We start from the raw sequence: 27,888 nt of genomic DNA, 5'->3' as shown, positions 1-27,888 counted from the left end.
TTCCTTCCCTCCGCTTCTCTCTGCTCTGTTGTTTTCTTCCTCGGAATGCTAATGCAGATTATCAAGCCCAGACAATGAGGTTCCAGCAGCTGTAATCACCAGCCTGATACAGAGTCCAAGCTAACTCTGGAATCACACCGTGCTGCCCGGTCCATCAACTCCCTCTTGGCTCATATCATTTTGTGCAGGTTAAATTAAAAAAACATATCACAGACAGATTTTTTTAATATAAGCATTGGCTAAGAATTTAATTTTCCTTTAAAGATGCATAGGTGGTATTTTATACACTACAATTTCAAGTTATAGTTCTGTAGCAAATAAGCTATGCCACTGCCATTTCCATGTTTGAGGATATCCAATGAGTTATGGCAAGTGTACATCATCCTGGAAAAACTACCTAATTATGATACGGGTAATTTCCCCTGGGACCTTTTGCTCTTAACCTCTTGCCCACATCACCTACCCATGGGAACCACTATTGTGAGTTCTGTGACTACAGTTTTGCTTTTGATGGAGCATAATATAAATGCAATTATATCATCACTGTTCTAATTTCATGTTGTTGCTGTGCAAAAATATCCCAGCAGAAAGCAATCTAGGGGGAAGGAAGGGAGGTTTACATTAGCTCACAATTCCAAGTTAGAGTCCTTCACAGCAGGGAAATCAAAGCAGGAGTCATGAGAAGTCATATCTCACCCATGGTCCAGAGCAGAGAGAAATGGAGACAGGCGTGGTTAGTGCTCCGCTAGCCCCCAGCAAGGGAACAGTACCACCACTTGCAGGCTGGATCTTCCCACATCAATTATGGCGACCCAGAGAGTTCCCCATAGACATATGGCCACAGGACAAGCTTATGTAGACAATCTTCTGTTGAGACTTCTTTCTCAGGTGGTTCTAGGATGTCACGCTGAATAACTACCACAACAGCCTTTTGTGTCCAGGCATCCAATCTTTGTTCCTTTTAGTTCCTAGTATTTCAGTCTATAAATATGACTTTATAGATTATTAATTCTTTTATTCTAACTTTTATTAAAAATGTCCTTTGGCCTTCATATCTCTCTCTCTCTCTCTCTCTCTCTCTCTCTCTCTCTCTCTCACATCTATCTATCTATAACCCACTCTCGTTACTTCTACCTGTTCCCTCTCTAACCTCCCACCCACCATTGTCAATCTCTCCTCTTCCCTATGAGACTCTCACATTCATCTCTTCCTATTTTACTTTGTGACCCATTGAGTTTTTAAAGTTCTCTTTGTGTGGCCACAGTTTTCAAACTGTCTGCTGGAGTCTGAGTGACTCAGCCCAGGGCACTCAACTTAAGACAATGACTGTTTCTCTCCCAGGATATACTGGGGCTGATATTTCAACAGGAAGAGGTGAAAACCTGTGAGCTCCTACTTAATCTATAATTGACAGACTGCATCTTATGAAGATCCCATGGAGACAGCCTTAGCTGTTTTGGAATCATGGTTGCAATGATTTTCGGTCCTTTTCGGTCCTTCTACCTAACATCTGCCTCTTTTTTTTTTAAATTAGGTATTTTCTTCATTTACATTTCCAATGCTATCCCAAAAGTCCCCCATGCCTTCCACCCCACTTCCCCCCTCCCACTCCCACTTCTTGGCCCTGGTGTTCCCCTGTACTTAGGCATATAAAGTTTTCAAGACCAATGGGCCTCTCTTTCCACTGATGGTCAACTAGACTAGGCCATCTTCTGATACATATGCAGGTAGAGACACGAGCTCCGGGGGATACTGGTTAGTTCATAATGTTGTTCCGCCTATAGGGTTGCAGATCTCTTTAGCTTCTTGGGTACTTTCTCTAGCTCCTCCATTGGAGTCCCTGTGTTCCATCCAATAACTGACTGTGAGCATCCACTTCTGTGTTTGCTAGGCCCAAGAATAGCCTCACAAGAGAGAGCTATATCAGGGTCCTTTCAGCAAAATCTTGCTAGTGTATGTAGTCAGCGTTTGGAGGCTGATTATGGGATGGATCCCCGGGTATGGCAGTCTCTAGATGGCCCATCCTTTCGTCTCAGCTCCAAACTTTGTCTCTGTAATGCCTTCCATAGGTGTTTTGTTCCCAATTCTAATAAGGGGCAAAGTGTCCACACTTTGGTCTTCATTCTTCTTGAGTTTCATGTGTTTTACAAATTGTATCTTATATCTTGGGTATTCTAAGTTTCTGGGCTAATATCCACTTATCAGTGAGTAACATATCATGTGAGTTCTTTTGTGATTGGATTACCTCACTCAGGATGATGCCCTCCAGGTCCATCCATTTGCCTAGGAATTTCATAAATTCATTTTTTAAATAGCTGAGTAGTACTCCATTGTGTAAATGTACCACATTTTCTGTATCCATTCCTCTGTTGAGGGGCATCTGGGTTCTTTTCAGCTTCTGGCTATTATAAATAGGGCTGCTATGAACATAGTGGAGCATGTGTCCTTCTTACCGGTTGGGACATCTTCTGGATATATGCCCAGGAGAGGTATTGCAGGATCCTCCGGAAGTACTATGTCCAATTTTCTGAGGAACCGCCAGACTGATTTCCAGAGTGGTTGTACAAGCTTGCTCCCTACCTATTCAACATTGTAGTTGAAATCCTAGCCAGAGCAATTCGACAACAAAAGGAGATCAAGGGGATACAAATTGGAAAGGAGGAAGTCAAAATATCACTATTTGCAGATGATATGATAGTATATATAAGTGACCCTGAAAATTCCACTAGAGAACTCCTAAACCTGATAAACAGCTTCAATGAAGTAGCTGGATATAAAATTAACTCAAACAAGTCAATGGCCTTTCTCTACACAAAGGATAAACAGGCTGAGAAAGAAATTAGGGAAACAACACCCTTCTCGATAGTCACAAATAATATAAAATACCTTGGCGTGACTCTAACTAAGGAAGTGAAAGATCTGTATGATAAGAACTTCAAGTCTCTGAAGAAAGAAATTAAAGAAGATCTCAGAAGATGGAAAGATCTCCCATGCTCATGGATTGGCAGGATCAATATAGTAAAAATGGCTAGCTTGTCAAAAGCTATCTACAGAGTCAATGCAATCCCCATCAAAATTCCAACTCAATTCTTCAACGAATTAGAAAGAGCAATCTGCAAATTCATCTGGAATAACAAAAAACCTAGGATAGCAAAACCTCTTCTCAAGGATAAAAGAACCTCCGAGGGAATCACCATGCCTGACCTAAAGCTGTACTACAGAGCAATTGTGATAAAACCTGCATGGTACTGGTATAGTGACAGACAAGTCGACCAATGGAATAGAATTGAAGACCCAGAAATGAACCCACACACCTATGGTCACTTGATCTTTGACAAGGGAGCTAAAACCATCCAGTGGAAAAAAGACAGCATTTTCAACAAATGGTGCTGGCACAACTGGTGGTTATCATGTAGAAGAATTCAAATTGATCCATTCCTATCTCCTTGTACTAAGGTCAAATCTAAGTGGATCAAGGAACTCCACATAAAACCAGAGACTGAAACTTACAGAGGAGAAAGTGGGGGAAAGCCTAGAAGATATGGGCACAGGGGAAAAATTCCTGAATAGAACAGTAATGGCTTGTGCTGTAAGATCGAGAATGGGACCTCATAAAATTGCAAAGCTTCTGTAAGGCAAAAGACACCATCAATAAGACAAAAAGGACACCAACAGAGTGGGAAAGGATCTTTACCTATCCTAAATCAGATAGGGGACTAATATCCAATATATATAAAGAACTCAAGAAGGTGGACTCTAGAAAATCAAATAACCCCATTAAAAATGGGGCTCAGAGCTAAACAAAGAATTCTCACCTGAGAAATACCGAATGGCTGAGAAGCACCTGAAAAGATGTTCAACATCCTTAACAATAGGGAAATGCAAATCAAAACAACCTTGAGATTCCACCTCACACCAGTCAGAATGGCTAAGATCAAAAATTCAGGTGACAGCAGATGCTGGTGAGGATGTGGGGAAAGAGGAACACTCCTCCATTGTTGGTGGGATTGCAAGCTTGTATAACCTCTACCTATTACATTTTCTGTATCCTACTCATTGATGTTCCCTGAGCGTTGGAAGGTTGATGTAAATGAGGATCTGGCAATGTAGTCCAGGCTTACTTAGGAGTTGGTATCGCTCTGCTTCCACCTCTTGGGTGCTGGGTTTATTGATGTGCACCACCACTGTCTATTCACTATTTTATGGCAACTTTCTCTGTCTATATGTTTGCAATGTTACAAACAGAATCAGTAGAGACATTTGATTACAAATCTTATGAACATATTTTCCTTTTTCCCTTGGGTATATACTTAGCATACTTTTCTCCTGGGCCCTATGGCACATGGGCATATTCAGGTTTGTAAAACTTGCCTAAATATTCAAAAATGGTCCTAACCAATAAAGACTTTCCACGTTGAACATTTATTTTATACTTTGTAGTGCTATCTCATTATTGCTTGATAACTAGAAGTACTAAGCAACCCTGTGTGCTATCTATAATTTTCTGTCATTGTTGATAATGATATATTTAGTAATGGAAAACGGCAATAGTCTCAAAAGAATTTCATATCATTTATACTCAGCCAGGTTGGGGGATGTCAGTTAGCTTACCAGACAGGAAACAGTCAGTTATATGTTATTTGGTTAGTGTATTTATCGCAATTATACTCTGCTCAAAAAATAAAATACAGAGACCAGAAGCTAGGAAAAAAATTGATGATGCAACTGGCTGTCCATGCATCTAAACCCAACCAGAGATTCAATAATCTAGTGACCTATTCAACCAGGGAAGCTGCCCATTCATGAGCTTTTCATGGGACATCATGTGGCTAACACCAACACATTAGAAACTTCTAAAAGACTTTGTGTATTAAGCATTTTTCTTTTCTTTTTGGTTTGTTTATAAGAGAGAGAAAGAACATGAAGCTGGGTGGGTTGGTAGGAAGGAGGCTCTGGGAGGAGTTGGGAGATGGAAAACAATATGATAAAGATACACTGTGTGAAACTTTCAAAGAACAATCTTCTTAAAAGCCACTTACATAGTCATGAGCTTATATATTGAAATATATCTTTTTATTTACAGAAATGTATATTCTCATTTACTGTCAGATTTCTTATTGGCAGATGGAGACAAGGAGACACCATATAATTTTTATGAAATTCTATCTTAAGCTTTGAACTCAGATATTTTTTTAACACAGATATTTTACCATAGAGCTAAAATCTAACTAATACAACGAGGTACCTAGAATAAGCAGAGTCATAGTGACAGACAGTAAAATGGTCATTTCCAGGGACCTGTGCAGAAGCACATGAGGATTAATGGTTGATAGGCACAGTGTCTCAGCTCTGCATGATAAACCGAACCCTGTAGATGTCTCATGGCTACACAGCAGTGTGAGATCACGCAGTCCTTCTGAGATGGGTACTTAAGACAACTGAGAGGATACGCATTATATCGCATATCTTGACAAAATAAGGAAATGAAAAATATAAAGCCATATCACCATTTCATCTTTCGGTGGACCAATATTTTAGGCACCGTGGTAAACAAACAGGTAGAGATAGACGCAGCTACAGCAGAGATCCTTAAGAACACAGGACAACCTTCAGTCTCACAAAGAGGAATTTGATCTTGCCCTAATGTGTAGAAAATATCAAGGGCAAAGGAACATGGGAAATGCAGGAAGACCAGCTATGAGGAAATCCACTGGGCAGTGACCAGGCTGTCATGCAACCATCATCATGCCACAGTGCAGCGAGGGGGGGGGCGTGTTCGTGGGCTTTCATTCCATAACTCTTACATGATACATGTGTGTTAAACATTAAAGACAATGAACTAAAGCATTTTTAAACTTCTTTTTGCTGCAGAAATATCACACTTTTATGTCGGCTAAATTCTTTTTAGATGTAGTTAATTTCTCTGAATTATCCTTTATCAAAATCATGATGCTAGCTTGTCCTTCTCTCAATATCAGAAAAGAGAAGTTAAGCTTACATGATAGGCACATACTCGATGGCTTGTCTCTCCCACTCAAAATACAGAATGAATATCTTCAAACTTTCAAAAAGGGAAGAATATCATACTTGGAGGTTAATATTTCCATTAAGATTAAATAAAATCTGAGTAAAACTAAAACTAGTTATCATTTTTTTCTTCCAAGTTGCCTATTAGTTTCTGTAATGTTCAATTTTAATCATTTTTAGAAAATAGTAATAGTACCCAGAAGTAAAAGAGAAAAGTCACCCAATCATTGAAGAGTGATAGAATTAAATGGAGGTAGATTTATTACAGAAAGTGATGGGAAAGGTTTTGTAATCTGAATAGTAAAAACTTCTTTAGGTTTCAACCCTCAGGTAAGTAGCGTGGCCATGTAAAAAATTAAATTTATTTACCACTTGAAATCATTACATTTCTCTAAACTAATAAATACTTATTAACTGAAAATAACATTTTGAATTCTCTGGTGATAACCCTGGCCTGCAAAAGGAACACTTTTCGAGTTCTTCTATCTCCTAATTATCAGGTGATCTACTGATCTGTGCAAATTTCTTTGTGACTGAGGGCTAATGTTTTGGGGGATGGTTTTCTGCACTGTGTATTGAGATGCTGATGGATATGCCCAGAGATCTGGTCACAGTTTGAAGGTTGGCATTTTGATATTTGGAGCATCTCCTTTCTCAGTGCTGTGTCTTTCTTTTTCACCACCTCTGATTGGTTAGTAAAGGACTGATTCAGCCTATAGCTGGGCAGAAGAGAATAGGGTGGGACTTTCAATCCTTGTCTGAAGCTCCCAAGTAACAAAGTCATGAAAGGAGAAGGAGAAGAGGACCAGGAGGATTCACCATGAAACATCCTCAGGGAAGTCACGTGAGAATCCGCATGAGCCAGGGCAAGACTCAGATTGCAAGAAAGGACCACATGACTGTGAAACCGGCAGCCATAAGGGTTAGAGCGGATGAGCATCTGCCTAGCTTAGTGCCTGCAGCTTGTTAATAAATTTATTAGGTCTCTGCCATGTCATATATTCAGTAGCTAAACCAGGCTAGAGCAGGCACAGAAATGACAAAAAGGGTGTAGACCCTACCTCCAATTATGTTTACACTAACGTGGAATCATTTTACAATTTTATGTTGAGCAATATGAAGAACACTCTCTCATCTCAAAGGAAATTATTTTGCAGTTAAATAAATAATCCAAGTAAATTAATGGAGAAACTATGATCTTACTTCTTTCCTTAGCTTGCTTCAATGAAAATACATTCTCATTTAAGAACAGAGGTAGCTGATTCTCTTGCTGGTGAGGATCCAAGGTAAGCATCCACTTACCCTCCATGATGGTCAAAGGATCTTCCACCTTTGGGCGCAGGATGTTAGGACCAAAGACAGTTGCCAAGTTCTGTGCGCTCATCTTGTTAACTCCTGAATAGGACTGCACTTCATCCAGGAACCTGGTGGTGGCGAGATTACAATCGAAACAGTGAAAATCCATTTCGTAATGGAATAAAATGGATCATTGGGGAATGTATGAACTGAAATATGTTCAATGAAGACAACACTATATGGAAATTCAAACATCTCCCGCTGGAATGTACAGAAATTACAGTGCAAATGATTGATTGAAGCATCAAAGACCTGTTCCAGCCTGCTAGAGTTTTGTCTCCATTGTCAATTACGTGAGTTTGAATGCTATTATAGATTTTGATAGTCAAGAGTATGTGTTCCCGTCTGTTGTGGTTTACATGAGTATCGCTCAAAGCTTCATGTGATATATTGTTGTGAAGTGGTGGAACCTTCAAAGAGGAAGCCTAGTCACAGTCATCAGGGAGGTGTCCCTGAAGGAGATATTGAGACTCAGTCCCTAATGGACAACAGTGGAGAGAGAGGGGAGGAGGGGGAGGGGGAGAGGGAGCATAAAATTGAGAAGGCATAGGGAAGAAATTAGAGGGAAGAGAACTGGGGGCACTGGACTTCATCAAACAATGTGCATGTAATTTGTAATCGATTCTCAAACAATACAAAAAGTCACTATGTAAGAAAAGAAACAGTCAGATATAGACAGACAGACAGACCGATAGATGAATACATAGAAACGTAGATATACAGATACGCAGACACATAGATATTGTAAAAGGAAGACAAAGCAAGAGAAAATCCTCAGTCCTTGTTCTCTGAGCTGGAGCTGATTTCAAAGACACTTGTAAGGAAACAATAAACGCCCTGGGCATTGTCCTAACTGAAAAAGAACAGGGTGATTCAAAACGCAATAAACAAGGCAGCACATAGCCTTCCAATAAAAGATACTTGACTGTTTAAAACAACCCTGGCCACTAGACAAATGCTGTTATACACGTTCCTTCCTTGCTCCCCTGCCTCACCACAGGCTCAAAGCGACAGGACTAATCACAAATGGACTGACCCTCGGAAGCTCTGGATGGACACTAATCAGTCCTTTGTTCTTAAAAGTTGATTAGCTTGGATATTCTGTTACAGAAATTAAAAGGTGACTAGCATTCTTCCAACACCCTGGTTATTAACTTTATACACACATTCAGAGAGAGCATGGTGGTATACAAGGTCATCTGGTAAAATCCACGACTCCACACAAGAGGAATCACGGTCTTCATGGGAAATTTATGAGCTCCTATTATAGTCTATTAAAGTCTAAGTTCAAATGTTATGGGAACTAACATGTCAAGTCTATTGGTGAAAAACTGCAAGCACATATGTCTCACTTTATTATGTGTTAAAGAATAAATAGCATAAAATAACTCATTCTTGGGGCAATTTTAGTAGGAAAACGGTTCTGTTTGTAGCATCCACATTGGGTGACTCACAACTCTTCCAGCCCCAGGCTATCCACTGTCCTCTGGTTTCTGCTGTTATCTGGCACACATATACATAGAGGGCATTCATGTGTACACAAAATAATTTAGAAAAACAAAGCTTAAAAAAGTCCACCTAAGTGTTTGAGGAGAAGAATTTTTATTGTGTAGAGACTTGTGGTAGACTCACACAAGCCTCTATTTTCCCCTTTTCCTTGAGGAGGACGTAGACCTTCTCTTGCCTAACACAATGCCTGGAATGTATTTGAAATTCTTGGACGAAAGCCTTCCTTGCTTTTACATATGTTGGTTAAAACATCCCCTGCATTTGGAAGGTGTGTAGTTGGCGGTCCTACCTGTTTCTGAACACAGCAATCTCTACAAAGGGGTGTGATGGAGGTTTGGAAACTCCTACTTACGTAAGTCTTCTGTGAATGCCACAGTGCCCAGGATCCTAAACCTCAGAGTAGCTGTGAGGAGTAGCTCTTTTCCAGTGCGTTTTACTCCCAAAAAGGTAGAGAAATTGCATGAAGGTGTAGAAGAAAATAGTCCATGACAGAATCCATGTTCCCAAGCTGGATCCCTCAGCCCACACGTGGCTCTTTTAGGAATCTTTCCTGAACAACTTGGATGAAAGTTTGACTGCTTAGAGCAATACATTTTTAATGTGTGGAAACAAGGGGCATTTTAAAGTCACAAAATCAGACATTTTTAGTGCTTAGGAACTCTGAGATGACCTTGTCGAACTTGCTAATTTTCTGTGAGACCAACATAGCTTAGGTTGTGTAGTTCATTGCCACCTGTAAATTACCATCAAACTGAATATAATGCTGTCTGCCTTGGCATTGAATTTAGGAAAATTCTTACCTGCAAATGTACTTCAGAAGGTTGTAATTAACCACAGGCAAACTCTTCACTTGTTTCATTAGCTCCTTAACACCCTGAGAAACAAACAAGAAGAGACAAATACATGTTATGTTTCGTGTGTTAGTCTTGGAATTAGAGTGAGTCAGAAATAGCCACATGGGCTCTGCTGCTGCTGCAGTTATTTTAATATACTGTTCAGTATATTACTTAATATACTGTTCATACTGTTCAGTATATTACTTAATATACTGTATCAGTGAACGATCCTGCCCTGCAAATGTTCCACTATCACAACCAGCAGTTTGGACACATTCCCAAAGATGCACAGATACTTTAAGTAGTTCTATAAGTCCGGTCACATATCCCATGATGACATTTTAGTGAAAGATAGTGGCCCAATAGACCATATCATTCAGAGATGCCATGTGGTCACTGCACAATAAACCGGCTGCCTAGAGACACAGTCCTCAGAGCTCTTGTGCAATCCGAAGCTACTATTTTGGAAGCAATTTTTAAAGTGAAGCTATTTGAACTTTAAAAACTTGGTTTTTGGTTGACTTGAAAACAGACAATAGCTTCATTTGCAATTAAGTTATCTGTAAAACAAACAAACAAACAAAACCCAAAAAACAGCATTGATGTAGTGACCATCCTTCACAATTGAACATGTTCAGATCTAGAGAGATACATGCCTGCTGGCAAATACCTCTGCACTGGACTTGTCTACATTAGATCATTCAGGAAGAGAAAAATTGGGAGGGCTGATTCAAGGAATTTCACAAAGAATAATTTCTTTGGTTTTGATGATTGTAAAGTGTGCTCTAACATATAAAGGACATGGAAAAGTCAATTGATAATGGGGTCTGACTTATCCTTCCTTTACGTGGTAAGGTATATTTTAGGTTTCACTAGACAGATGGTCTATGTCACAGCTACACAAGTATTCTCTTGTAGTACAAAGGGGGTTACACTTTGAAAGAACACACTTTCCAACAAACATGGCGGAGATGATTGGATGTCTGTGTGCAGAAGAATGACTTGCCCCTTCCTCGTGTGATAGGCAAGAACGGACTCCTAACAGCTTGCAGATCTCAACCTGAGCACTGAGGCAAAGCCTTGGAACTAAATGTAGAGCAAATCTGTGTGCTCTTTTGCAAACAAAAGCTTCTACAATGGCAGAAGAAGGAAAACGGGTCAGTGAGATTCCACTGAAACTCTACAACAATTGCGGAAACAAATTTTTTTTGGATAAAATACAGTGTCTGGAAAGTGAAGAGGTAACATATGGAATGGAAGAAACCATTTGCAAATGGTTTGTGTCTAAACTGTACTTACAACTCACCAATAATAATAAGACAATTATAGTTGCCTTCTAGACCTGAAGATTCAACCAGCTATAGATTAAAACTACTACGAAAAGCTACTTCTGTATTGAACATTTCCTAAACAGTCCTTAAATTACTATTTGTAATCCCCTGTGTTGTACTAGTTTCTATACATATCTAGAGCTGACCTAAAATATACATTATACATAGGTTATGCAAGTAATACAAATTTTTATGTAAAAGATACAAACCCCACAGGCTTAGCTCTCCTCAGGGAGCCCTGGAATCAAGGCCTTTAGGGATTAGGATGTCTGGAATGCAAGTAAAATGTAGTGTGATGTGACTAGGTAGTTCTCCAGAGAAAACACAAAAATCATGAAACAGCAGATAAGAAGACAGTCAGGTGGCCTCTCCTGTGGGCGAGCCTGTGGTACATGAATGTGGTATGTGAAGCTGGGAACAGCACTATCTGCTGGTAAGATTTGAACATCACATGGGCTCCTAATATAGAGGTTAGTAGCCCAGCTAGTCTACCTTCCAGATAAGTAAACAAGATCCCTGTAAAATATGTCTAGGCAAACTCGGTGGGTACATGGATATTCACAGGAGCATCATCCAACAGCCAGATAACGGAAGTAAATGATTCTCCCTTGCCTGGTGGATGGATGACGATGGAATATAATTTGGAATTATAGGAAACAAAATACTGATATATGTTGTGCATAAATGAACTAAGGAGCAGATAGAAGATGGGATCACAAAACAAAGAATACACTGAACACTGAAGTGGAAGTGTCTAGAATGGGTAAGTCTGTGAGGTAAGAAAATAGATCAGAAGTTTTAAGTGCCAGGAGGAGAAATGGAAGATAATAAGGGATGAAGTTTGCTACAGGATAATAAAGATGTGAGTACTCTAATGTTAGATTTTGGTTATGCTTGCACAACTCAGAGAATATACTAAAAGATACTGCAATATGTAATTTTAACAATTATATCTCAATTTCTCAAAAAAAAAGTGTTTTAGCAAAACAAGCAGAGGTACCAGTTGGTACACAGGCCATCTTTTATGTCATTTATGGGAAGATGGGGTACCTAGGAAACAGGCATCAGCCCTTCCTGGATTAGAAGGCCCGAGACAACAGTGCCATCAGCCATTAGGGAATGGAAAGGAGAGTGTATTCATTCAACTCTATCTTCATCTTTAATTAGAAAGAGTCAAATTCAGGAGTGTGGCTGTACATGAAGATCCGATGCGATGTCAACACATAGCACAAGATAAAGCAATTTGAGGACTGGGAAAGGAAGCTTTCAAACTGCAGACAATAAGCCACACCCACAGCCCCAGTCACGTGTTTACACAGGCGCAGTATTGACTTACTGCTTCTTCCTCCTTACTGAGCAGCGTGGCGCAGGACAAAAAGTCTTCATACTTTGCGTAAGGAACGACGGGCTCTGGAAGTTCTCGGAGATACAATTTTAGCAGGGATGCCACAGTGTGGACGTCGGTGTTGCTGCAGGGACAGAAGTTCGGAGACATTCTTTGGGCACGAGTTCTCATGATGCTATTTATCTTTTCACCATATGTCTACCTAAGAGAATTGCGACAAAGCTGGCAATTGGGTCAGCTGATCGAGTTTTCAGGAAGCACACACTTCCATGATGTCCAGTAGATGCTACCACAGGAGTCAGGAGAGGGACACGGAAGGACGCCAAGCCTTCAGTTTGGCTTGAAAACATTTAAAAGGTCAGACATTTTTCTAACTTGTGTCGCTGACAAGAAAAAAAAATGCACCAGTTATGGAAAACAGTAAGAATACATCAGATTGTGAATAAAGTGTACATAACTTAGACAAAACATCAAGTGTGTGTAAGTGTGGATGCAGATATTATTTCTGGTTTCTTGCTTCATCTTTCCAAAGGCTGAACTTATTTTGGGGGAGACAAGTCAATTGGTGGCAGATATCTGGAACTTAGCATGCACTAACTAACTTTTTAAGCACAGCTTATTTTGAATGTAATTGATTCTGCAGAGTTGCTTGTCTAGTATTATAAAATATCGTGGGCTCTCCAAGCCCCTAGGATGGGAAATGCTATGAACACTTAATATGGAACATATTTTACATATTTTTCATAATTTGTCTTCAACTGGATACCGGAGTGGCAGGATAATCTGCAGGAACGTTAACATACATTTTGTTGTTCTTGTCTCACGTTTCCCATTATTCCAGGCAGACAGATGGCAATGGGGACAAGACTGATGCTTGTCACATGCATCAGGGTAATGTAATGTGCAGTGTAATGATGCAATGTTTATATCTGCATCTGTATAAAGGAGGGAGGAGAAGGAAGTAGTTTTAAAAGTTACTTCATCCCTGTGATACAGGAGGAGCGGAAGCAAGCCACTCTGAAGGATGTGGATGCTAAAGGATGCCAAAGTTTGCACCTCACTCTCAGGCTGTGCTGAAGGCTAACCCCCTGGTTGACTCCGCTGGAGAACATGGAACACGGGCACTAGGATGTCCTGCCTAGTGATCATTCTCTTATTCCGAAGATGGTGTGTATGCCGTGTCTTTACCAAACCATAGGAGACAGGACAATGGGCCACCAGGTTCTCGGTGTTTAAACCGTGGGTTGATTTCATCCTTCCTGCCTGTCTCCTCCATATTGTGTTTTATATCAAAGACTTTGGGGCTTAAGAAAGAGGCTTTATTCTAGCCTTCTCGTCATATGCAGATACACAGCAGATACTGCAACCAGAATAGCCATGATAATAAAAATTGATGACAAACACAGGTAGGTAAGGATGCTGGGAGAGGACCCACTTACTCACTGCTCGTGGGAGTGCAAACTGGCACAGACACTACAGAAACCAGTGTGGAGGATCTTAACAGAACTAGAAAGAGGTTTACCACGTGATCTGGCGATACCGCACTAGGGGATAGACCCAGAGGACTCTCTATCACACTACAGAGAGAGTTGCTCAGCCAAGTTCTTGCTGTTCTACTCACAATACCCAGGGAATGGAAACAGCCTAGATGTTCAGCTTAGGAATAGATGAGGAAGATGTGCTATATTTGCACCATTAGATAGTTTTCAGCTGTTAAGAAACATGCAGTTATGAAGGATGCAAGTAAATAGGTGGAGCTGGAAGCATTGAGAACGTTTGAACAGTAGATGGCGCAAGCGCAAAGTAAGATGCAGGATTAGAAGCTGCAGGATGGTTCTACCAGCAGATTGTACAGTTCCTCAGTTGTGAACGCCCCAGGGAGTAGACATATTTGAGCTGCGAGTAAGGAGGCTGGAGTGGATCAGGATCAATATTTGATGCCTTCTCTGAGTGAGACTACAGATAACTATCGGGTATGATGGCACATATGCATGGCACTTGTTATACAGGAATGATGAAGACAAAAATGGCCAGGTAAATTTGCTCTTCATTCAGTCAGTGACAGGTTGTTAAACCTTTTGTTTAAAGCCTAAACCTTAAAGTACAAAACTGTTGTGTGGCCTTCTTAGACTCCAGACACTTTGTAGACACAGAGGCTTCTGCATCTTTTGAGCATCCTTGGTTTGGACTTCTCCTCTGCCACAGAATAGGAGAACACAGTCTCATGTGGACAGGTTCCAGCGTGCTTTGCTCTGATTTAACTCACGAAGCTCTCAGTTACTCTGCCACCGCTACCTGGCTACCTACAGCAGTGGGAGGCTGGGGCTTCTCTGAATACTGTGTTAAAAAAAAAATCCAGGGGCTGGAGAGATGTCTCAGCGGTTAAGATCACTGACTGCTCTTCCGAAGGTCCTGAGTTCAAATCCCAGCAACCACATGGTGGCTCACAATCATCCGTAATGAGATCTGATGCCCTCTTCTGATGCATCTGAAGACAGCTACAGTGTACTTAGATATAATAATAAATAAATCTTTTAAAAAAATCCTCTGTACCTCTGTACTGTACTGACTCTCCAGCCTCAACTCTCTCAATGAAAAAAATCTCCTGCTGCTCCTAACATTTACTTTAATATGTGCAACCAATTAAATATCAATGTCCTGTGCCAACTCTGCAGCATACCTGAATGTACATCTCAGTGCTCCCCAAAGTGAAGTGAGAGGACTTGTCATACAAAAATCTATAACAAGACACTAAACTTCCCCCGCTTAACTGACAACAGGGACATCTGTACACACCCCACCTTCACTGCAGGGCAGGGAGGAGGTTCTGAGACAATATGGCTCCTTAAGTCCCCTGTACAGACAGAAATTCTTCCTAGTTACTGGCTCCGAGCCGAGCTACCTCAGAGTCAAACTGTTCGGTGGGAGCATCAAATCGTTTGCCAATGTGTTTCTCAGTGGTAGAATCCATGCAGGAATTAAAATAATTAGTCATATCCAATATCTCTAGGGAAAGCAGGAAAGCAGACATTGATGGTTCAAAGACCCTGGTGGAAGAGCTGTGAGAACAGGAGAAGCTGTGGACAGTCTCCATGGCTGACCTGTACATCTGTCTCATATCCACAGTCCTACATGGGTTTCGCTTCCCAGTCTGACCTTACTGCATGAAGTACTTCAAGAGCTCACTCCCTCAGGCTTTCTGTGACTGGACTTTCATAGATTCTTGTGGGTCATCCTTCATTAATCATGGGGTCATTTGCTCTTTGAATGGTTCCTGAACGTGTGGTGTTCACTGCCTCACGCTGTGGGCTAGAAAGAACAGAGATCAGTAGCACAGACCCTTTTGTCCCCTGTGGGCTTCTGTCCCCAAGTGGACATCACCAACACTTCTGACCAAGCCTCCTCATGTTCTGCTCAGAATGTTCTCTGTGCATTCTAGCTGACATGGCAGGTGTGTGATTTTAAGGGTGCTCTCTAGACTTCCTGGAGACATCTTGCCCTGTTTATATTCTGTGCAAAATATTAAACAGTCATAGGAACCATGATACAATAGGAATCCTTCTTGTTCAGCCTCTAAACCCTAGTCTTTTTTTCCTAAGAAATCTGCATCTGCATGCAACAGCACACACACACATTCATATATTCAAATGCCACCATAATTACAAGTTAAATCCTACACAGACAAAATCTTGTAAGGTTTAAGCCTCAGAATTAGACAAGAGAATTTCTTCAGTCTGGATACTATGTGCAGAATGCAGTATAATCAATCCCTTTTTTAACCCAACAAGATGAGTTCCCAAGGTAGCAGCACAGGATGATATTCCAGGTATTGAGAGCTCATCTGCAAGAAACACAACAGAAGGACCTAAAATACCCTTGAAATTAAGAAATAATAACGTCATATCCAACAGACCACAAGAAGACCCAAACGAGACTGAAGACATCCAGCAGCAACACACACAGCCAGTGTCTCTATCTAGACTGTCACATTGTAGAATTGCTTTGTTCTGCCCCAGTTCAGCGAGACACAGGGAAACCAGTCCTAGAAAATGGGCTGCTTCAAACCAAGCCATGCATCTATTTGTAAAAGTTTGCCATTTTTCACAAGTATTTTTTATTACATGTCAAAACTGGTGGCTGTCTTTGACAGTGAAACCCAAATCTAGTCACATCGCTTATTGCAAAGCCATACAAGTGTCACCATGAATTCTACACAGAAATTAAAGGAGTCTTTCCCCTGTAGGCAAAGTCCAGACTAGACTGAGTATAACTTGTTCTGATTCAGTTCTCCTGGTTCACTGGTTGTGAGGCAGAGAACTACATCATGACCTGAACAATCCTCTCCCGACAGCCAGACATGGGATGTCATGGTGCCTAGCATGAAGGTATTTGTAGTTGGGGCTGTGGAGATGTCTTTAGGGATAGGTGAAAAGTCACCACGAGGGTGGGTCTTTCATCTGTCAGGAGCTAGTCACCTTCCTCCACAGTGGATGTGCTGAGGGAGAACTGTACAATGGCACAGAAAGAAGACTTCACCTGCAAACTGGACAGAGGGGTACCCCTTAAGGTCAGCTGTGCCCCACCACTGACCTTGGACTTCCACACCCAGACTGGGAAAATAAATGTGTGTGTGCATAGCTATCGTTTAAGCATACGAGTGTGTGTGCACAGCTTAATTGCCACACTGCTTTCTTCTCTCCATGTCTAAAATTACATGCAAAAGCTTGTGCATCATAGATTTCTTCCTTGTTATGTAAACCACATTAAAAAAATTGATAATCTCTTACACAGTTATTCCAGGCTATCATACATACACACACACACACACACACACACACACATACACACACACAAACACACATAATACATCCTCTCTCACACAAATACACATACACACACTCACTTACATGCACACACACATACAAACTCACACACTCATAATACATCCTCTCTCACACACGTACACAAACACACGTGCACATATATAATTAAAAAGAAATTTTTAAAGAAAAAAAATGTACACACCATTGGTGTTTGCTATACCAAAGACAAAAGTAAAACATGATGTGATAATAAAAGAAGCTAGATATAAGAGAGTATTAAATAATTACAGCCATATGAACTTTCCTGAGGAGAGAAAACATAGAGAAAGGAATTTAATTAGTTGGTTAGTTGTCGCTCTGGGAAGGAATCAGGGTGGGGGCCGGAGAAGCAGGAAACGGACATATGAGAACTTACTAGGGTGATAAAATATTCTCATATATAGCCATGCAAATTTATCAAACCTTTCTAATTTTATTTTTAAAATAAATTATCTTTAAAATTCATAAAATATCTGACTAAATAAATTTATTTTAGAAATGTATTATGGCATGAACTTTCATTTAAAACGTTGGAATCTGAATTACGAACGTAAAACACACACTGTCAGAACATAAAAAACTGTATAGGTTCTGTATGTCTTTCTGTAGGAATTGCCATGGTGACTTTAAAACAGAAACCAGATTCTCCTGGATTGAAAACACTGCCTCCCACAGCTATGAGTATATGACATTTTCTCAATACATAACTGGCCAATCTATCATTATCCTTATTGTGGCCCTACAAACAGTGGAACCAGGTAGAGGTTGGCTGTAATGGTAGTAATAAGTGCCTGCTACCAGCCAAGGATTAATCTACTCTCAGTATGTGCTTGGTTCTGTGGGTTTTCCCGAGGGAGGGGATACCAGGCAAGTGCTCTGCCATTGACCCCATCCCCAGTCCTGTGTTGTTTTGAAATGACTGAACACAACATCCTGTGAGGTTTGTTTCCATTATATATGAGGAAACTAGATGCTTTGAGAAGCAAGTGGGTAGCCCTCAACATTAGCGTGGACAGTGGATAGTGGGCAGGGGCTTCAGTTTCTTTGTCATCAGAGCCTGAACTCCTATACCATGTCCTTTTAGGTAGGGAAGCATAAACAGATAAATAGGCCAAAGCCTCAAAAACTTCTTTAGGCATTTTTATTCACAGCCCCGATGGACATTAGCAGAAGCAAGCCAACTCTGCAAAGATGAACCCAAAGGAAAGTGAAGCTTTTGGTCCCACCATGGGCCCAGAGGGGCACTGAACACACAGCAAGGGATCATAGCACAAAGAAACCAGATGTGTGTGTAGTTACAACCTGTGCCACAAAATACATCCAGTGAGCACACCCACTCATGTTTGTACCGCAGAGGACGGTTCCGCTTAAAGCCCGGTAATTTTCCAGACCTTGCTAATGTTCGTTCGTAAGAGGGCTTCACGGAACCCTGGGTGACATAACTAGTGTTCAAATGGCAGGTTGTTTCCCCAGAATGTGGGCTCATCCAAGTAATGCCACACGTCACAAGAAAAGACACTGACGTCAGCTTGCACGGAGGAACATTAGGCTTCGTCATTCTCTCACCCCCATCTCCATACTATCAATTAAATGGAACTGCACAGGGGCTAAGTCTTTGGAGCAGCTGTAGCCAGGGCCTGGCTAAATGACAGGGTCCTTTAGTCAGCACACTGACTTCATACCCATGGGAGTGGGAACAGGTTACAATGAAAAACAAAAAAGAAACAAAAGCTTCCCACTCAAAAAGTCTGCACAAAATCCATAGTGTTTAAAGAAAAGTAGCGATGTTCTTGGTCGGGGTGTTACACAGGCATGTTTAAAATCAGGGGTTGAGCTGCCTCATCAGTTAAGAGCACTTGATGTTCTCTCAGAGTTTGGTTCCCAGCACCCACATTGGGCAGCAAAGCAACAAGTGCTTGCAACCTCAGCCCCAGGTTCTTCTGGCCACCATAGGTACGCCCCGCCGCCCCCCCCACACACATGACACACATGTCTCAAAGCAAAATAAAATAAAATGAATACTAAGATCATGATGGCATGTGAATCGCGAAATGTAGAAGCACTCAGAGTCAATGCTTATAATATCTTGTCACACCATCGCGCCTATAAATGGTGTGACATAAAATGACATAAGAGAGAGGCACGCCAAGAGTCACCAGAGCTAAGCAGCCATCTATGCAGGACTCAGAGGGCTGGTCTGACTTGATTCAAGGATCTGGTGTCCTTCAGTGCTGATACTAGGCAGTCAGTTTTCTATGTGCACATACAGGGCTTGCTGTGGCCAACCAAGGAGTGTTCTTACTTTTCCTTATCCATATTCCCTCCAGGTACCCTTGTCTACTCCACTTCCCTCGCCAAACCCCACCCTCGTCAAACCCCACCCCAGACCTTTGATTCACACTCGATACAAAGGCTTCCTAATGGTGGATTTTGCTACTGAACTGGAGCGTTTGAGTCTTCCCTGGGAACGAAGCAGAAATGTGCTTTTTGGGTCTCTTCTGTGCCATCCTCCTAATCCAGGCCCATCAGAGCATAGATAACTATGTATTTCCACAGCAGCTCTGCACATCAAAAAATAACTCATATTTCACATTTAACCTGGGCAGAAACAGTGCACAGTTCCTGGAGATGCCAATTTCCCTCAACGTCTTTAAAACAAACTAAGGCATACCATTGTGCTCCTCATGATCAGAGATATTTCCTACACTCTTGCAGCCGATGTTCAAGCTAGCATTTGCCAGGTTATGGCTTTAAGACTATACAACTGAAAAAAATGGTTTTAGGACTATACACCGGAAAAAAAAATCACCTGAAAGAGTTATTTAAAATGCAGAGTCCTGGGCACCCCTCAATGTTTGTATTAGGAAAGTGAATCTAAATATATACTTGCAAATTATTCTTGTGAAAAAAAATGGTATCTGGAAACTGCTTCTCCATCTGCACGGCCCTCGACTTTTAAGATCATATTTTATAACTCAGAGCAGTGAAGCCAAGAGCTCTCTACTGCTTTCCAGGGGATTCGGTTTTAAAATTGTCTCTCTGCTGTCTTCTAACATTTGGATTTTAAAAGATCCTGCTGAGGTATAGTCTTTCTCTCCTTGTCCCTTTTCCTCTTAACCAAAACAATTAAAACCAACAAGAACGAAGAGAGGAGAGGGGAAGGAAGGATGAGGGAATCCTGAACAGAGTATGTGGGTAAATGGCTGGCATACCCAGGACAGCAGCTGCCTTGCTGGACCCTTGGACAGATGTGTAACACCCCCAGCTGCAGGCAACCTCTGCCCTGTCTTGAGCAGTGTTGCACATGTGCAGCTGTTTCACTGCTGAGCAATGAATGGTAGGGCGGTGAGCCCCACACTGTCTAACTAACCCTTGTCCCCACCTCTGGCACTTCCAGAATGTCCCCTTACAGCTGTCACCATCTGGAGAGCTTTGGAAACAACAACAGGCCTCTAATTTGGTTTTGCACCTCTTTGTTTCTGTTGCTTTTAAGTGGTAGGGGAGTTTAATACAGAATGTGACATATTGGTTTGTTATCATTCCTGAGGAGCAAGAGAACAAGAGTGCTGAGAAACTATGACAGCTATTTGTTTGTTTGCAGTTTTTAAGTGCCAGGGGCCACTCATCAAATACCAGTTGTTTTTTTTGTTTGTTTGTTTGTTTTTTCAGGTCAGTGAGAAGACCCTTTATCTCAAAATTTACTTTTGTCTAAGAGGCCATAGGAATACGTCACAACTATAGAAACACAATGCCACACATGAATGCCAGTCTCAAACCTGAACTTTAGAAATGGAAAAAGAGTTTGGCTGAGGCTCGGGGTAAGAGAGCTTGCATGCATAGCATGCTCAAAGCCTTGAGTTTGGTTCCAGCATACAAAAAAATGCCAATGAACAGAATCACAAAGGTAGCTTTAGATGCAAAGCAAACACCGGAGATGTGGTTCTTATAAAAGTCGTCGCATCTCCTTTTCGCCCCTCTCAATCCAAACAGTCCATGTTTTAAATGTCTTTTAAAAGCAACAGAAAATTTAAAAATCATGTCTCTTTTGCCTGTCCTTGCCAGAGCACTTCTCACTAGAGGGTGAAATATCATCTTGCAGATTCCAAACAGATCCATAGCTTCATAAGCCCCAGTACCGTCATGAGGACAGAAACCTCCAGCATAAGATCAGTGTACATCCCGCACAGAAAACACCTTGGGCTAAAGAATCCGCCTGACTGAGATAAGGGATTGCTGTGTAGTTGTTGAGATTATGCTTTAAAAATCGCGTAGTGACAAACCAAAGGGTTCACAGTGCTGTGTTACAACGTTTCAAAAACCGTGATTGCAGTACTGTGCGTATCTAAATCCTGATGATCCGTATTTGTAAGTCTAAGTGTCTGCTGAAGCTATATGCTAGCTGTACCAAGAGATCATTGGATTATTGAATTTTAAAATATTAATCTCTCTTTTATTCTTTGATAGTCTAAATCTTATGCAAAATGTTATTAGATAAATATAACTTTAACTGCATTTAAATTGAAATTTGATAACATTTCATGCTGTTGGAATGTTAGTGTTTTAACTATCATTAGAAAAGCTACCCTTTTTTAAAAATATATTTATGTATTTATTTATTTGTCTATCTATCTATCTATCTATCTATCTATCTATCTATCTATCTATCTATTTAATATATATGTGTACACTGTAGCTATCTTCAGACATACCAGAAGAGGGCGTCAGATCTCATTACAGATGGTTGTGAGCCACAATGTGGTTGCTGGAAATTGAACTTAGGACCTCTGGAAGAGCAGTCAGTGGTCTTAACCACTAAGCCATCTCTCCAGTCCCAGAAAAGCTACCTTAAAAAATCAAATGTTTAATAGTAGAGTTTTAGTATAATGAAGAGAGATTACAGGGGAAGAGTAACTTTCAGACTTTCTTTCCAGTTTTTAGCAAATATATCTTTACTGAACAAGGTGAAAACTAAATCCTATTAACTATTAAGAGTAACAATAATTAGAATAACCAGGGGAAGACATTTCTTTGTTTAGTTTTTTAAAGATATTAATTTAATACCCCACCATGATGGCGAATCTTGGTCAACAACTTGACTGAATCTGGAAACAGCTAAACTCTGAGCTGCCATGCCGTCTAATGAGGGACTTCGTCAACTGGATTGTTTGAAGCAGCAAGCACCACACCCAAACCTGAGCAACTCCTGGTGGAAGCCCAACTAAAAGGAGATAGAGGGGAACTTTGCTTGCTTGTCTTCAGTATTGCAGGTGAGCCCATCTACTCTGTTGCTGCGGCAGTTCTTCACTGATCTGAGCAGCAACCTACTTCTTCAGGATTCCGATGTAGACTGAAGGCCGGCAGCTCTCCAGGAATTCTTCAGGCTGTCAGTGTCACCCAGCCTCAATAACTGAACAACTACAAGATCCTGTTTCTCAAGTGTGGGACAGCCATTGCAGACTACCTGGAGCTCAGCCTGCTGTTCCTTTAGAGAACCCTGATGAACACAGGTTAAGTTTCTGCAGTTTTCATTTCACTCTCTTATTTGCCGGATACATTAATGAGAAAGGTTTTCAAACACAAGCCCACATACAAGCACACACACCCTTACCCTATTATCATTTTCTGGGGAGAAAACTGGTATAGATTAACTTTAAATTATTATGTTCCCAGACAAGTCTCTTCACCTCTTATTGCAATCTGTAGAGACTTCTATATGTAAAATACCAGATCCAACCAGTTAACTTAAGGGGTCAATGAGGCAGAACGTTCAACCTGGAAAATATTCTCTATCTATAAGTGACATCCTTCTGGCACTCTCGGGACTCTGTTCCCCTAGCAAGGCAGCTCACAACCACGTTTGGCCACACACATGTTGCCCTTGTTATTTCCTGTCCAGAGCACAGGTTTAGGGATTCCTCACCTCTTTCTAAAATTGGCTGCATCCATAAATCTTTGTCTACATGAACTACTACACCCTGATCACCATTTCTAAGCATATTCGTGTTTGTTATGTATTGATCGTTTTCCACCACTAGAAAAAAAAAAAAAAAAACTCCAGAAGAGAATGGATCCTGGCTGTCTGTCCATCTGGCTGTTTCCACCTAAGACAGTTTTTAAGACAGAAGGCATATAGAGATACCTGGTAAATGAATAAATGTTTCACATTGTCTCCCAAGGTGACTGTAGATAATTGATCCCACATCTACATTTCTATGAGTTTATTAAGAGGTAATTCATTTTTCTTTCAATACCTTTTTAATCTGAGTAGGCCTTGATGTGTTTTTGCCTAATAATGGCCAGTGGATAGTACTCTGCCTAATTATGGGCCTAGTCCTTGTAGTTTACACAAGACCTAAGCTGTCATGAGAGGAGTCCCAGCACTGGCTAAAGGGAGAAGCCCCAAGCATACAGGAGCAGGCATGCCATTCCACCAGCCATTAATGACTCTGGCCTGACCACCGTAGGCATCTGACTTTATTTATTAAAGCTCCCATGTACCACAGCTACACTAAATCACAACTAATAGCACATTAACTAGAGATAGGATAACTCTGACAAGCATTGCCCAAAAAAAGAATCTGAGACACTAGTGTTTTAACAACTCACCCCCACCACCAAGTTCATCATGTTGTGTCATGTAGCTGAGGATACTGTAAGCCACCCATCACGGTACCATGTGAGCAAAAGTATACAACAAAATTGAACCCAAAACATCATGTGTGGCTTTGAAAGTCCTGGCTAAAACTTCTAAAGACTTCACAATACACAGATCCTCTTGGCAATACAAACTGAGTCTTAAATTTTTTTCAGTTTGTGTACACATGGTGTGCTTCATATAATAATAAATACATTTTGCATAAGATTGTTTTTATATAAAGGCTATATAGGTTTTCACTATAAGCCAGTAGTTGGTGAGAACTTAGTTTGAGACCACTTGCTTTAGGGCACATCCATTCTTACAGGTGTGCCCTAGATTATATAGAATGTCCCTCCCATCTTCCATGTTAGCAAGGATTTAGAGCAAGAACTAAGGGACAAAAGCCCATGGCATTAGATATTTGGCTGCAAGAAAATACCCAACAATGTGAACTAGAGGAAGGACTTGTTCTGGCTCACAGTTGGAGGATGCAGCCTTTGGCTCACAGTTGGAGGGTAGTCTATCATAAACAGGGTGGCACAGGGCAGGAACATGAAGTGGTGACTCACTTTCTGTCCACATTCATTGTCAGGAAGCAGCTTGCTCTCTCCTTGTCTTTTAGGCTGGGATCCCTGGCCAGGGGAATGGCTCCATCCACACTTGGGTAAGTCTTCTTCCTGCCCCATTTAACCTAATCTATAAACTCATTCCTCATCCACATGTCCAGAGCTTTGTTTCCATGGTGACGCTAAACCCCATCAGAGTGATGAGTAATATTAACCCTTCCGTCATGGGTGTATGATTTTCAAGAATTTTCCTATAATCTTATTGGCACATAGGTGTAAAGTCCATATAAAACATTAGAAAGGGACATAAGATATTATTATTTTCTTATGAAGTCCATTGCAGAGGGAGTTGTTTCTTCTACTATGTCAGATTCCTTAGTAATTCAATGCTAACGCTGTAGACTTCCTCCAGCCGAGTTGCTACTTTTATGGTGTGGCTATTGCTCTCTAAGTAGCTGCTGCTCATCTTCAGGATACAGAGGAAGACACAGACCATCCTAGACACAGCACATGGTTAGTCTTGTCCTCTGGTAGTTTTGAAATCATTTATTTATCTTCACAGTTAATAGTTCTCTCTCAAAGGGCACATGCAAAGTTTTATAAGTTATGTATAAAACCCTTGTTCAAAGGGAGGATTTCAATCAAATACGTCATCTCGATTTATTCTTTCATGTGTTATCATGTGCATTTTTTTGGACCTGGAGACACACACCTCCAAATGCCCTGGCTTGTTATTATTTGGAGGCTGTGGAAACTTAGGATAGTAGGATTAAGTGGGAAATCTCAACATTGGGACTGTGCCTGTGAAAGGGACAGAGAAACTCAGCTCACTGCCCCCCCCCCTCCTCCTCCTCCTCTTCCTCTTCCTCTTTCTTCCTCTTCCTCTTCCTCCTCTTCTTCTTCTTCTTCTTCTTCTTCTTCTTCTTGTTCTTCTTCTTCTTCTTCTTCTTCTTCTTCTTCTTCTTCTTCTTCTTCTTCTTTCTCTCTCTCTCTCTCTCCCTCCCCTCTCTCTCTTTCTTTCTCTTATGTCTCTGTTTCTCTATATATATTTCTCTCTCTCTGTGTGTGTGCATGTATGTGTCTGTCTGTCTGTCAGCCTTAGCCATATATGGACAGCTGTGCTCCACCCTGCATCTCCATCACCAAATGCTTCCTATCTCAGGCTTATGAAACACCAGCCTGTCACAAATTGACACAGATGTAGAAAGTGTTTATTCTTAGTCCAGGGGGTTCTACCCTGTCTTTGACCATTCAGTTCCCAGATAAAAGACAACACACCTTTTATATTAATAATAAGCCTTAATCAGCACTGGAACTGGACAGATATCTACCCTCTATGCTATTATGCCTACTTCCTATCAGTTACCCTAGGTATAACTTGCTATATTCTATGTGGGCTCCTGCTAACTCCAATTGGCCAGCCCTTATTGCCATGCTTTGAAAATATTTACCCCATGGCATCTTCTGTTCTCTCGACAGTCTCTCTCTCTCCCATCTGCCTCATGGTTCTCCTCAGACCCCAAGCCCAAGAACCCCCAAATCCTACCTATCTCTATTCTGCCCAGCTAGAAGCTGTAGGCATCTTTATTCGTCAATGAGGGAAATCTTGGAGGGACAAAGTCACATATTGGGTCTACTTGGGGATTTTCTAGTCCCTGGAGGCAACCAGGCCTTGGCGGTTGGGGGGACTATTTAGCATTGCAACACACAGAAAAAAGATCAAACCTCAACATGACACATCTAAAGGGTGAGAGCCAGATCAGCCTTCCTTTGAAGTTGGTTGTCTCAGACATTGTTGTAACAAGAGAAACTTATTAAAGTGTGTGAGCATAAAACTATCATTCCTCTAAATTTCAAGATCTATATAATATTTTATTGTATCAAATGAACCATTGTTTCATTAATCATCTCTTGGGGGATAGGTTTACTATTATAAAAATCGATAATAAGCAATTATGTATAGAAGTTGGTAGCTTAAGAGCATAACCTGCCTTTGCAGAACTCTGAGGTGTAGTTTCCAGCACCCATATTGAATGGCTCATAACTGCCTGTAACTTGACTCCATGTTCTTTTGGACTTGACATGTACCTGAACTCACGTGTTTATAGTCTCTTACACAGACACACACGTATATACATAATTAGAAATAAATCTTTAAAAAAAAAACTCATTTAAAAAATCTTAGTTCAATCAGTTTCAGGAGGGCTATAACAAAGTGCACTCTTGCTGATATTAGAGTTTATACCCCAATACATGTGTAGCTTTGCTAGCAGGACGATGAAGTGAGCATGTCTGTATTCTTGGTGTGAACACACTCTCAATGATGCTTCTTTCTCCACAGGATGTGGCGTCTCTACTCCTGTCTGTCCTGTGGAGCTGAGTCTAGTCACACTAGTGTGAGGTTTTGGGGTGATTATAGAAGGCACTTGTGATGGTTTGAATATGCTTGGCCAATGGAGTGGTGCTAGGTGTGTCCCTGTTGTAGTAGGTGTGTCCCTGTGGGTGTGGCTTTAAGATCCTCATTCTAAGTGCCTGGAAGTAAGTCTTCCACTAGCAGCCTTCAGATGAAGATGTAGAGCTCTCAGCTCCTCCTGCATGGTGTCTGCCCAGATGCTGCCATGTTCCTGCCTTGATGATAATGGAGTGAACCTCTGAATCTGTAAACCAGCCCCAATTAAATGTTATCCTTATAAAAGTTGCCTTGGTCATGGTGTCTGTTCACAGCAGTACAACCCTAACCAAGACAGTACTACTGAGGAAATTCTGTCTTCAAATATGCTAGGATAAAGGGGCATACTCCTACTTTCAGAATGTAAATGTTTCTGTCACATAATGACAGTGAGATAAGTGATTATTTGTCTATTAAGTTTTAAAGTGAAAGAAGAAGACCATTCACAAAGTATCAACAATGAGGCTGTCCAGGATCCTCAACAAAATATCAACAATAAAGGCTCTCAGGGATCCTCAACAAAATACCAACAATGAAGGGATCTCAGGGATACTTAATAGTTTCATGTCTGGAAGTTTTACTATTTTTCAAATTTCACAATATTGTACTCCTTGTGACTTTATGAATAAGTCCCAGACTAAGACAGAGGAATGTTTATTTTTAAATATAATACTATTGTTAAAGTAATTTAAACTACATCACCAATGCCTGTATCTTCATTTCACTGAAAAGCAAAAACTTTCTAAAAGATATATAAGATATTTATTTCCCCCAAATAAAAGGTTAATATGATTTGAATTCTACTATGGAGGCCAAGACTGGGTAATCGCTTTAAGATGAAGCAAAGCAAATGGCTGGGACGAACGTGGAAATTGCTACAAACTTTCCTCCATTACTCAGTAAAATTAAGTCCAAATTGTGCTGCCAAATCTAATAATCTACTCTCTGCATATCTACCACGTCAGTCATC

The 27,888-nt window shown here is 40.9% G+C and overlaps 1 protein-coding gene across 6 annotated transcripts in view; it reads right to left on the bottom strand.

Annotated features, from left to right (window-relative positions):
* Positions 1-27,888, bottom strand: part of Arhgap24 (Rho GTPase activating protein 24) — a 420,204-nt gene that overhangs the window by 9,267 nt on the left and 383,049 nt on the right. For all 6 annotated transcript variants that reach the window (XM_029477119.2, XM_021162468.3, XM_021162469.3 and 3 more), the window contains 3 exons: positions 12,396-12,528; positions 9,693-9,766; positions 7,330-7,451 (listed from right to left, as the gene is read on the bottom strand). In XM_029477119.2, the coding sequence (XP_029332979.1) occupies positions 7,330-7,451; positions 9,693-9,766; positions 12,396-12,528 (329 nt within the window). The remainder of the gene's footprint in view (positions 1-7,329; positions 7,452-9,692; positions 9,767-12,395; positions 12,529-27,888) is intronic.

The sequence above is a fragment of the Mus caroli genome, unplaced genomic scaffold (assembly GCF_978045245.1).
Source record: "Mus caroli unplaced genomic scaffold, Mus_caroli_1 scaffold_4, whole genome shotgun sequence".
NCBI lineage: Eukaryota > Metazoa > Chordata > Mammalia > Rodentia > Muridae > Mus > Mus caroli.
Note: the sequence above shows the minus strand (reverse complement) of the source record. Positions and strands in the feature narration are given on the sequence as shown.